General features: G+C 33.3%; 1 protein-coding gene across 1 annotated transcript in view; it reads right to left on the bottom strand.

Moving 5' to 3' along the window:
• Positions 1-2862: 2862 nt before the first annotated feature.
• Positions 2863-13946, bottom strand: part of LOC128223578 (solute carrier family 13 member 2-like) — a 29413-nt gene continuing 18329 nt past the window's right edge. Inside the window, exons 6-14 of the mRNA XM_052932855.1 lie at positions 10264-10506; positions 9401-9604; positions 8422-8505; positions 7495-7620; positions 7106-7197; positions 6360-6469; positions 5752-5913; positions 5076-5213; positions 2863-4620 (exon numbers count right to left, since the gene is read on the bottom strand). Coding sequence (XP_052788815.1) covers positions 4465-4620; positions 5076-5213; positions 5752-5913; positions 6360-6469; positions 7106-7197; positions 7495-7620; positions 8422-8505; positions 9401-9604; positions 10264-10506 — 1315 coding nt within the window. The 3' untranslated portion in view covers positions 2863-4464. The remainder of the gene's footprint in view (positions 4621-5075; positions 5214-5751; positions 5914-6359; positions 6470-7105; positions 7198-7494; positions 7621-8421; positions 8506-9400; positions 9605-10263; positions 10507-13946) is intronic.

Raw genomic sequence — 13946 nt, 5'->3', positions numbered from 1 at the left:
TTTCCAATCATGGGTCATGTTATATGACATTTTAACAACAGTTGACATTAGCAGAAACAAATGAAACAATAAGGTAACATATTTAGTAAATGTAAATAAGGCATCATTTTTGACTTTAGCATACGAGATTATACTTATGTGTGCTCTAATAGTTTGAGCGTTATTGTTTATACTTTACCGATGTTGCTCAGAATTGTACTGTTTATCAATTGAACGAATGATCTGATCATGATCATGCACCTATCATGTTTTGTATACCGACACAACTCTATAATCATGTTTTGAACACTCATGATGGTAAAATAAGTATTAAATGGAACACTGACCTGCGTGCCGAATATTGGCGAAACATAATTGCAAAATTATCTGACTTTAACACTTCTACTCATGCTAGATTAGTAACCAGTAATTGTATGCTTTAAATACATGCATTATTAAATTTACCGATATTATTGTTAATATTTCGAATCCATTATTTTGTGTTTAGTAAATTATTCCCTGAGAAGAAATATAGTTAACATAGTTTTAGTTAAAAGGCGGATTTGTTAAAATGATTGTAGAAAAGCAAAAACATGTGTAATCGTTTAAAAAACCTAAAGACTTTTAAAATCATTGTATGATCACTAAGTCTTTTGGTAATGGTTTTTCTTAAGAAGAATTTTCATAAATAAATAATGGCATGACCAATATAGATAATGAATATGCTAATTTGTATAAACCATAACTGATGAAGATGACTGTATTTTTGAGATTGTGCAATCATTGTTCGAACATTGAGGGAAACAATAAAATAAAAAAGTCTAAGTAAGTTATAACACCATGTCCATCGGACCTTAAGGTCACCGTAATGTTTATATTTCTTAAGCATTGGTACATATATTAACACTTATAAAAAAGTATGTATGTCCCAGGACTCTTTGGCGAAAGGTTATTTGAATTGTTTGTTAGATGATAATAATTAAACTAATAAATACTAGAAAACCGAACCATTACCAGCGTGTTTATTTAACTTGTATCAATTAAATGAGGATACTTGGACGTGAATACAATTTTGATACATTACATTGTTGAATACAAAATTTAATCAACAAAACAAAATCAATATCAGTACGGTTAGTGAAATAATATTCAGAAAGCAAAAGACCAAAGCACAACATTAGTAAACAATGCGCATTTTAATACAAAATGACAACTTCTTGGGCATCGCATAGCCTACATAGCCTTGTATTCGCTGGATCACCTAGATACCGTTTCTACTCTTAAAGGTAATAGACCAGTGAGTACCTGGGCCAGTAAGGAACGTTCATATTTGGTCAGGCAAAAGTTTTTAAAGTCTCGCTATAACACTGTATACGTTATTTATTTCAGTATCGATCTAACCTCTGTCGACCAAATGTTAATTGAATGGTTTCGCAAAAAATGTACAGTAGAGCGATCAAAAAGTGGATGCCAAAAGTGTATAGTAGCCCTATGAGTGGCAAGATCTCTTTATTGTAGCTTGACCAATTCTAAGTACACCTACCATCCAGTGTCGCAAGAAAGCGTGAAAACTATGGCTATGAGTGTCATGACCTCTTTCTACTCGCTTCTCCAATTACAAGTACACTTGTTTAAGTCTATTTCAAACACCTTGGCGCACAGTTTGTTTCGGTCCATGAGCATACGCCTGTTTCAGGGGCGCGGCATGTTGATCCAACGGCGGTAATGGATTTGATCCATTCAGTGTCGCAAGTAAGCGCGGAAACCGGGGCGAATCAATGTACAGTGCGTATCTTCTTGCACGGTTTTGGGCATTGTCTGAGGTTTGAAACTGATAAAATCCCCATACGGAGCTGCAATATTACGTGACTGGTACAAGACAAAAGTAGTACAACTTTTCATAAGGTTTGAAACCAAGGTCGTTCAGGTTTTGTTCTTTGTTGATTTTCTTGAGCTTAACCTGGCCTTTTGCCTGGTAAATAATTCCGAGGTATTTGTAATTGTTTAGAAGTTCAAGTGCACTTTGCCAATATAAATTGAGTGTTGTGTTTGCTGTGTATACACTTAAGATGTTTGTTAAAAAGTTTTGCGCATAATTAAAAACTGAATGATAAGGTCAAATTTCCTGTTAGAAGCTGCAAATCTGACTCAGAATTGTTCAAATGTTTTGTTGGTTTGAAACAAGGCGAAGCTATTTCGCCTTTACTGTGATGCATGTATTGGAATATTTAGAAATGTTTTTGATGGATATTGTGAAAAGTTTGAAAGACTTCTACTATCAAATGAAACAAAAAGTTATAAACAAAATGTAATCCGATCAATGGGGTTAAATTCCGTGTTTTGTAGTAGTCCTGAGTACCTCCAAAGGACTTATTTTCGCAGACGACGTCACAAATAAATACAATTTTGCCGTCTTTTTTACAGTTCGGTATCAGATTAAACGCCATGCATTTTACTGAGAACTCTGCTCTTCATATTGCCGGAGAAAATATCTAACCTGTCCTGTTGGCAGTAAAAGCGTGTAAATGACATCAGGTTTTAGAAAAAAAAACTCCATAAAGAATTCCACCACTTGCACCACATGCATGTAATGTTTTCAGGTAGTCCGTCCTACACAGCAATCTTGAAATGGCAGATGGTTACTAACCGGTTACCGTAGGGTGTCCTTATTGTTGTCGATGTAGGTTTTGCCTATGCGCGAGGTGCAGGTGCTAAGAACAGACCGCTGTCTTTTAAGCTCTTAACTTACAAACGAATGTTATTAATGATTAAGGCAATCGACTCCTATTACAATGTACACTAACTTGGGCTGTGTTTGATTTGAAAGAACTATAGCAATTCTCACAAATTTATTAGTACACTTTTGTAGGTAAAAATGGCATGCTAATTGTGATGATTGTAGTAAGCTCCAAAAAACATCCATAGAGCAAACAAGTACACAAATAACTACACAAACACATAACCGAATTGACCATTGGGCCATGAAAAATATGTTAGGCACTAGTTCACTTCATGACGACCATGTTTATCAAGTTTCAGAATAATCAGTCTTAAGGTGTAAAATAAGCTCGTTCTTAATCAAATTGCAACAGGCCACAACATGTATATCATTTAAATTACAAACAGAGTAACACAACACAAATATGTCTCATCGAATTTGATAAAACTTCCTTTATGTATCAAGATTCACTTGAATCGTATTGCTTACGCGTTTGATAATAGCATTCATTGGATCGATTGTTTAGAGCTTCGTAGAAGGTAACAACGTTCTTGAAGTAAAAAAAGGTTAATTTTGAAATCTGTATTGCTCTGGTAGTTTAATAAAGACGACTTTGATCGGCAGTATATCTAACAAGATTTGAGACAACTATTTAAGCTGTATCTGTATTATCTAAATGAATATAATTTTCCAATAAGCACAATATCACGTTTAAAAGATGCCGTTAATCATATTGTTAACTTTAAAAAGCTCTTAACAATCGGCTCAATGGTATACATTATAATGTGTCATCGACTGATGGAATGAATAAGACACAGTGTCAAGTTAATAAGAAAACCGAATACAAGTTTTTACATTTGTATGCTTTAAAGTTATTCAGAATCGTTCCTTTTTGGTTAATATCATTTTAATTTATTATTTGAATTATTCTGAATGTTCAGATAGGTTCATATGTGTTATGTTCTTTGATGATTTTGTATTCATGACTATCTGAAATATTTTCGTATAACCTATGGAATGGCAGGTTTCCCAAGTAAAACTAATTAGTATTGCAATGTCAATGTTGGCAGTTAATACGTTTGTAACATGGTAAATTGTATTTGTAATGAGATGCAACAGTTCAATTCGATTAAGTATGCAGTACCAATTTAACTGCTGTATGCATTATTTTGATAGTTTAACTTTCAAAGAATAGATTTTACTACCATTCAAAGCTCTTTACATAATTAATTAAAGAAATAAAAGTAGAGTTAAAAGACACCATATTCGATATTAATTGTATTATACCTATGTTATTGGAAAATATGTCAAGGTATGAAATGGCTATCAACATAATTCAACTCAAATCAAAACAAGGTTAGTTTTACATCCTCTTTTCATAAAATTGCAAAAACTGATAGTTTAAAGTGATAAGAAATGACAATGGTAAACAACAAAGAAGTGCACAAAACAAAACTTTACGGAAAACAATCATATTTGAGGACAGCATTCAATGTTTTAGTTCACAAATCAGCACCTGTATTAATAGAATCTTGGTAAAAATATAATTATGTTTTTAAGACACATTCTGTTCGAGCCTCTTGCCATACAAGTTTAAACCAATCATTTGTTACGTGATCTGTGTATTTAAACACCACGTTTAATTTACTTAATTCGATTCGTCTAAATTTTCTGTAAAAACCAGAATTATGCAGCTATGCCAAAACACACCAGGTTACACTTGAACTAGCTGTATATTGAAACACAAGTTTATTAACAGATTCATTTTATACAGATTGCATCGTTGTCGTTGTAGTGTTTGTGGTGTTATTCTGCAGAAAATCAGGCAGCGTATCAAGATCAAACATGGTTGTGCCCCATGTATTCACAGCTAACATTGTACAGCCTATGCTAATTATCTTCATTGGCAACCCAGCTAAGGCCTGAAACAATTATACATGATCATGAAGAAAAAAAATAATGGTTTAAAATGTTAGAGGGAGTATCCATGCACTTAATGATGATTGTTTGTAAACATTTTGCAATGCACTTGTTTGTACTGATTGTACTTTGATTCATGAATGTACAATGCATTGATGAGACTGAAATAAATAAATAAACTATTTTAAACTACGTTGGTTTAAGGCAACAGTTAATAATGCGGGTGTTTTCTTTGCCCATACTATCCCCTAAATTGTTTGCATTTTTTGTTTTTAAATACTGTTGATTAATTACATCCCATGTGTATGCATAATGCAATATTGACAACTCATAAAGTTTACCTAGCAGCTGTTTCGTGGTTGCATTTCTACCAGAAATGGGTTGGTAATGCCATTGTCAAAAACAATTTATAGTCAAAACTGTAATACGAAATATAGGAGATACGTGTTACCATTACCATGTCTTGAATAGGGATATATCCAGTCGCAAATGCCATGGCGCATGATGGCGCAGATACTGGCAGCATGAACGAGAACGAACATGCTATTGTTCCTGATATCATCAGGTGTAGAGGATTTGTTCCAAGAGATAGGGGCTAAAAGAGAAGCCACACCATGATATTCTAATATTCAATAATACAATAGAAATTACAGGAACGAGTCAAGTGTTTATTTGGAGCCGGTTTTAAGATCCAAGGACAAAGCTCAACAGTGAAATAAACACAGGACAACAGACAAGGATGACATGAAATAAAACTTTTGTCACTGTGGGATTTAAGCACGTCTCGGTCACGAATTTTTTTCCATCATTCGTTTTATCAATTAAGCATTCAGTTATTACAATAAACAGAATCAGTCAAGCCAATTCTGCTTCAATCGATGAAGTTGTTTTGATTATAGCCAGATTTAATGCATTTCTACATATTATCATATAATATCCAGAATTAAATGAGGAACGTTACCAGCAAATATATAAATGCTTCTTAGAAACCACAATTGATAACATAATTGAAACATTCATTTCGTATCATTTTCGACATAGTAGTTTTCTTACTTTTATTTAAAAGAAACCTAAACGGTTACAAGCTCTCAAACTAACAATATATCACGATATACGAACAAAAACCCAATTACCATATCTCTCAAAATCGGCACAACCAGTTGTACCGTTGCTAAGTTACTCATCAGTTCGGTTATAAAGGAAACCACTGTAAGAATTAGAAGGTCCATCACAAGTGGATGAAAACCGCCAAGTAACTTGAGCTGCTCGCCTATCCAAATAGAGAGACCGGATTCCTGTGTAATAAAGAAAAACGTTCAATATCAAACCATGCCATTCAAAATTATAGCGTGAACTACTCACCTATTTTAGTGGAGAGATCCGATATTTGTTTTAAAAAACGCCGGAAATCTTACCATGCCAATAGGACAGTCCGGATTCCTGTAGTTGATGCATTTTAAAAGGATGTAGTTAATATGCTAATAACACTATTCAGAATTTAAAACGTACCAATTTAACCAGGAAGATGGCCAAATAATGTTTAAATAAATTTGCAATACATCAATTAAAATGGGAAATTAACAAAGACAGCTGTTTCATCATTAATTTGCATTTAGATTAAAATTCAATGAACATGGATCTCTCTGGTGACAAAACTTGTATAATTGGTAGTGAACGTGCATAAATTTAATCAATGATCATTTGAAAACTGTAACACTTTCCAAATATTCAAATGAACAACCTGACTCGCTTGAGCCATTGCAAACCCGCCTCCCACAAGTATGAGAACACCCCATGGTAGCCGCTTGGTCACCACCTGCCATTTAAGGATAGGCGTGTAGGAAGGTTTGCCTGGAAACACGAAAACAAGGGGCATAATTTATATGTTAACGGATATTTACCAGCTTGTTAGCTATGGTCATGACAAAACGGAACAACTACATTTATATAAAAACCAAAGGTTTGTCGTCTGGTCACAATCTGCAATGTCAGGATAGGCGTAATATATCAAACCTACCTCCTTCAAGCATGTTATTATTGTTCATAACAGTATATTTTTTCAGAATATATATATATACACACAACCTTATTCCTTTTATCAACATCATTACATTGATTAAGTGAATAAACACCATCGCAAAATTACATTGAACTACGCTTTAAAATTAAATTAAAATACAGATGAGGGTTATAAACGTACATGGACCTGATAGGGAATAGCTATTTATACAAATAAATATGTTCTACCTTTTGGGCCGATGACCTTGTATTGAGTAGCTATTTTAACACAGATCAGTAATTTCGACCTTTCGATTCTTCTTTTTATATTATGAGCGCATTTAAATATGCGTACAAATACTAAAGAACATAGGTAATTGAACGAACAAGCAAACATAAAGAAAAATGTCAGTCTTTATAAAAATAATTTGAAAAAAAAGGGAGAAGCCAAGCTGTCTTAAATTCATGGGCGTGTGTGTTTTATCTTACCTTTCCTCCAGCACAGAATGTTTGGCCTCTTTTCCGGAAGGATAAATAGCAAGGTTCCCAAAAGGATGCATGGCGTGGAGTCGGAAACTAGGCTGAAAGAAAACAATGGCCGTGTATTTGAATTGCAAATTAATAATAGCTACTATAACCCCTTTTTCAAAAATACAATTACTGTTACTAAATATTTCTTGGATAAAAAAAATAAAAAATCCCATTTAGATATACAAGTAATAAAACAAAATTGCCCCATGACTAGGACTCACAGTTATAGTATGTATACTAAAGACAGTAAACCACGGCCATTTATTTTCACAGAATCGAAAATGAAAATGCCTTTAAACCAATTGTTTTCGTTGCGACAACCTTATATTAACACACAATGAAAGTACCTCTGTCCGTCGTTGATGTCTGTATCAACAAACAAGTCGCCCCATCCAGAAATGATTGGAGGATTTCGGAACAGCCACAATAAGACCATGGAAACAAAAACAATCACAACTTGGCCCTCACCAAATCTATTAGGCAAATATAAAATGCATAAACGTATTGTAAAACTAAAATAAAATTGAACCATTTATCAAATAAAAAATTGATTTGATAAATATAATTTCTTTAACGATTTATATCAATGTAATTTTTTATAAAATCTATATTAAGTAGAAGGTTTGTCATTGGTTCAGAGCACCATCGGTAAAGCAAAATATATCTCAAATTTTATGGGTTAAAATTTCTCCAATCTCCTACTCACTATCCACAAATGATGCACAAAAGATGCCACTGGCATGAAATTCAAAAGAATGTTAACGCAAACGTAGCTGTGACAAATCAAGTGACGTTATTTCCGACTACGTATTTCCGGTATCAGGGGTGGATGCAGGAATGGACGTAAGAGGGGTCGTTAGGTAGGTTCGCAACGTTTTGTCTGGCGAACCTCCATCAGAACCAAATTTCTATCGTTTGGTGGGGGAGGGGGTAGGGGAGTACTCCGCCAAGAAAACTTTACTTAGTCCGAAAAGATGCATATTTAGCGTAATTTAGGTTATAACGTGAGAAAAACCGTTATGTAAACAAGACTATTACATGCAGCCATTCTGCTTCCTCATAAACAGTAATATCAATATAAATATGGACGAAATTGAATGTCAAATAATAGACAGTTGCTGACTAAGGAGCCGTCGAAAATTATCTTATATTCACTGACAAAACTAATATATAGACCTCTGTTAAGCCTTGGGCAATATGAGTTCATACCGGATCATGTTCAAGGGCTTCCTGGTTTAATTTTGTTTAATATCTAAAATCAGAGTTCAACCTACGATATACGTCCAAGAGCTTCAGCTCGCCTCTTGATCGCCGCATTGAATGCTGATTTTTTAACAGGGTCCATTCGCTTCAAACAGCTATGGAAAAACAGCCATTATATACTTAAAGTATCTGTTTCTTAACGATATATCATAACAAATATATTTTAATCAAAAGCTGATATAAGACTTTGACTAGGCTGCAATTCCTATTAAACACGAATTAAAAACAACATTGTTTACTGACTGGCGCAAATCCACAAACAAATCTAAATGCATGTGTATGCGGATAGCGCACATTTAACAAATACAGTCGGACACAATTTAAGAAAAAAAAAAGAATTTTATTTTGATGCATTACTTTAAAAAAATATGATGTAATGTTAATATACTAAGAAGTCAAACTACATTGAGAATGTCTTGCTAAAATGATGTAGTAAAGTCTTGTTGAGGGCAGCAGGCTTATGTATGTCTTAACAAGACTGTATTCATTGATATATTAATGGATTAATCTGTGTGATTGTACTTGTCAATGAATCGTTTTACCAAATTTAAACTACTTACCCAGCCATCTATAAATTAATGAGATATATTTATTCCTCAATTAGTAAGTAACACCGTAAACATATATCAAGTTCATATATTTATAATTCATATGCACAAAATACAATGTTGCACGAAATGTTTATTGTATTAAAATATGTAAATATCGCTTAAGAGTATTGGAAAACGTGAATAATTTACAATACATTGATTTAATGTTGTGTTTCACAGGAATAGTATATGTTTCTTTCGATACAGTCACTCATAAAATTAAGGTATTATTTTCATAATCAAGACATGATTTTGGATTTATTTTACATTTTTTATAGTTCAGCCTTTTCATTGAGTAAGAATTCAATCAGTTGAACACTATGACACAAAGACGCTAGTTCATGAGGCCTCGATCAAGTTACTTTAAGCTCTTTATCCAAATCCTTAATCATTTGCAGGTCAGCTGGAAATTATGAATATAATGCTATTGTTACATATTTGAAAACGCCAGAACGTGGCAGAGTTCACAAACCTGAAACCCAGAAAACGGAACGACAACCACAACCAACCGAAGACGAGAGTCATACAGGACAACGGAAGAGCGAATCCCATCCAGGATGTAAACGTTATTGGGGACTCATTATGGCCGTTATCTCTGTAAAACCTAAAATAAATGTGTAATTTCTTATCATGGGAATGAGAATATGCATGAGTTGTCACAATACTTTCGCACATACTACATTGATGGGAGTATTTATCTGAGTAGCATTACTGTAAAAATATCACCGTTTCGACATTATACATAGATGATGTATCATAAATGCTAGGGACCGGAGTGAAGTGAGTTGTTTTGATATGAACAGAAGAAGATGGTTCCCATTTAAATTCTTAAATTGTTTAAGGAATATAGATTTACACTAGGATACAACATATATGACGATATACGATATATATTCGTAGTCTGCAATAAACTACAAACAAAATACTGTTCAAATTGTTTATTTATCTTTTTTCAACAGTATTAAATATCGGGATCATTTAATCTCGCTTTACGGACACCTTACGAAAATAGTTCCACATGACTGAGTCCAATTACTTTATAATTGTATGAACTGAACAGGAACGTCATTATTATTTTTACTTTTAAATCAAATATAAATGGGTTGTTTGCAGGTCAGTGAATATCATTGATCTCCTTGTATTCATAATGTTTATTATGTTTTGTTTTATTTGTTTCATGCCTGTAGTTGGATTTCATGTTTCATGTCTGAAGTTGAATTTTAAATAAAAAAAAAAATCAGATAAAACATTTATCTTTCATACTTGTCGGCGACGTCTTTCAGAACAAGATTTACTGGTGTCCCAGTTATAGTAACAATTCCGCCAAAGTATGCTCCGTATGCCACGCTCAAAGAAAGTGCTTTTGCAAGAGCCTTAAACGCTTCATCTTTCTTCTTCTTATCTGATGGTGTTCTATTCGTGTCGTCCTCGTGCTCATTGTCCAATTCCACATTTTCCTCTCTAACATTTTCGCAATCGATCTTTTTAGTGACAGTTAAACTGGACCTGCAGAACACCAATAATGACGATACTGATTTAAGACAGCAACATACTTAATATAACAAACGTTTGTATGCATACTCATTCACTTGAACTTTTTTACTCATATCGGTACAAGTACGAGTAAACCATTCTCGGAACCTCAGCGTATCACAACCTATATAATACACTGGGCAAACTAAGAAAACCTGGTAAATCTTGAATATTCATAAGCACTTTCCGACCAATAACATAGCCGATAACGTAAATGAAAGAATCCCCTTTGTGAAGAGCTATCAGCATATTTAACAATATCCTGCCTAAAAGATTTGTAAGCTGTGATATCATTGGATTATTTCGAACCGAGATTTCATCTGTAATTTCTCGGCCATTTCCGCACCGCATGAGGAGTGTCTCATGCGACCAACCAAGCGGCTGGATTTTACCTTATTAATTATTCATGAGTATGAGATTTTTACAGCTGATTTGTCCAGGGTATCATATAGGTTATGATACGCTGGGATGCCGAGGATGAAGCAAATAAAAATGGATGCATATGTAATAAAGTATAATATATGAATGTTTTTTATTAATCATCAATATTATTAAGTAAGGGTTACTTTTAGAGGAATTATGATATTTCATGACTTCATGAATAATCCTGCATGTGTTATCATTAGGGACTTTACGGTATTTATGTGGTCATTGATAATTGTTTACTGTTAACTGTTATTTCATGATGTCGGTCACCTGACCAGTCATGTGATTAAGATAGAGTTGTTGGTTCCTAAACTGGTTTCATGTTTTTCTCATTAATATTCATTCCATTTTTAGCAACCAATGAGTATATGTTTTCCTGAGTTTTTAACCAATGAATGTCTTGTTTCAAGCTTTTGGTGAGCCTCGGCCAAATAATGTTTCTCAGGAACATTTCTGATTTTGGTTTCTGGCGTGATGGTTCTAATTAATTTAATAAAATTTCATTGGAAGGGAAAACATCATATTAAAGGTATTTGCTTCTTTTATGTTTTTATTCTACTTGTATTGCAATTGAGATTCAAATAGTTATTTGAGATTTATTATTGCTGGAATGTAACATGGTGTTTTAACAAATAACTTAATATTTATTAACATGCATGTTTCAGCTTTATCATAAACATGTAAGAGGATGAGCGTGAAGTCTGTCTACCTCCATATCAGTAACTGAAGTATATACGATTATAGTCTACTAAAGATTATACTCTAGGTGTGTGTGTTTTATGTATATCAAAATTGTAAATTTCTTTGTATTGTGTTCCATATAATTAATTATATCAACGGTTTTAATAACCTACATGAATTAATGGAACTCGCTGTATTTGTGTATTTTGTCTTGTGTTCTATTGCTTGTATTTGTGTACATTGTTTTATTCACAATTTAATTATAGTTATGTCCTATGTCTGTTTCAGGGCTTATTAAAAATTGCTCAGTTCAGTATTTGGAAACATATTATAAAATAAACACATTGGAGACAACTGAAAATTAAGAACTCAAAATATTAATCACGCTTTGTCTTTTTGGATCTAAATATTGGATTCAATATAAAGATATAACAATGGAGCCCCCAGTGATATTTTCAAGTTGTACTGTTTGGGCTGAGCTATATTTATAATAGAGACCAATTAGACCAGCTGCCATTAGCATCCAGGGGTTCGAGTGACGTAGTACCACTGGGCAGGACAAGCCGTGTGACGCTTGACCAGTAGGGCCGTACCATATGTGATATTGGGACCCACTATCAGTTGATGTCCATATGGATAGGACCATTCCTCCTTTGTGACCTTGGACCAGCCAGAGGTTTTGACTCCTTTGTAACCTTGGACCAGCCAGAGGTTTTGACCATTCATTCAATCGTTGCTACGGTAACCAGAACTTTCCTTAAAACCTTTTTCGTGAGACCAGCGGACGTGTTAAGAACTTTTACATTCGACCTTGGGTAACATTGAAGTGTTAGACTTTCATAAACTGTAACAGTAAGTTCCACATTTGTAGATGTTTGATATATTCATGAAATTTATTTGCACTAAGTTTAATTCATTTTAAATATTTCAGTGTATTTTTGTCTTTATTTTAATAGTGCAGGTATAGTTCATGATAATTACAATACATTGTCATATTGTCATTGTGATGGAAGATAGGCTATTTTTGTAGAGTGAATGAATTTCAAAATCACATTTAATAACCTCACAGTGAGTGCATGCATTGAGCACATTAATTGATAAAACTGCATGTGGAAGAGTAAAACTTGATTTTAATTCTAGATCAGATTAATCATTGTGTTTTAAAGGCAAGAATAAGCTTGACTCTCTTATAGTTGATATTTTAAGGTAAATCATTTAGTTTTGTTGCCAGGAAATTTGAATATTGATTTAATTAGACTATTTTAATGACTGCTTAGACTAGCATTGGGTGTCTATAATAATAACTACGGTAATTGATCAGCTGTTTTGGCATGAGGAATTTGTCCAGGTGTTACTTTTGTCATGATTTTATCAGCTGTTGACCTACATTTAGAAAATTTTATAGTAAAATTGTTTACTAAAAGAGATTATAACATTCCTTTGGGTATAGAAATGGTAGATTATTATTCAGTGAATTGTGAAAAGGTAAGCAAGTATTTGTGGTTTGAATTGATGAATTGATTAGTTCATCTGGTCATTTTTTTTTCTGAACAGAATAAAACTTATTGGTTTATTTAAAAAAAAAAAAAAAAAAAAAAAACTTAAAGGGGTTAGAAGAGATATTAGTAAATTCTTGACTGTGACAATTTAATAATTTTATTTCAAGGAATATTTCATATTTTAAGGAATATTTTATAGCTATTGATTTCTTAGCATAGCATTTTGTAACCATACAGTCATTGAACATGGCTGATCAGCCGGGTAGTGACATGAACTCGGATGAGGAGCATAAGTTGTTGCATGCATTTAAAAGTTTAAAAGTAAAGCCTAAGTTTGAAAATCCAGGTGAACTTGTTGTTTGGATGAAAAATTTTGTAAGTGTAGGTGAGACTAATAAAAACAATCACCAGGCTGGGGTGAAAGACGAATCTGATTCAGAAAATGAAAGTAATAAAGAGTCGAATGTTCACAAGATGCAAATTCCTAGATTGTCTATATTTTATGGAGCTAATACACAAAAAGGGGAAGCAACTTTTTTTACAATGGAGATATGAGGTTAAATGTCTACAATCTGAACATAAATATCCAGAATCAATTCTTTTGGAAGCTGTTCGTAGATCTTTAAAGGGAGAAGCAAAGAATGTTGTAATGAGACTTGGTATTCACACCACATTAGCGGAAGTTTTTTGTAAATTTGAATCTGTCTATGGCTCGGTTGATGGTCAAAATACAATTTTGTCAAAATTTTACTCAGCTCAGCAGGAAGAGCATGAAGATGTTTCAGTTTGGTCCCTAAGACTAGAAGG

The sequence above is a fragment of the Mya arenaria genome, chromosome 17, assembly GCF_026914265.1.
Source record: "Mya arenaria isolate MELC-2E11 chromosome 17, ASM2691426v1".
In the NCBI taxonomy this organism is placed as follows: Eukaryota; Metazoa; Mollusca; class Bivalvia; order Myida; family Myidae; genus Mya; species Mya arenaria.
The sequence above is the reverse complement of the archived record's forward strand: the minus strand, read 5'-3'. Positions and strand labels throughout refer to the sequence as shown.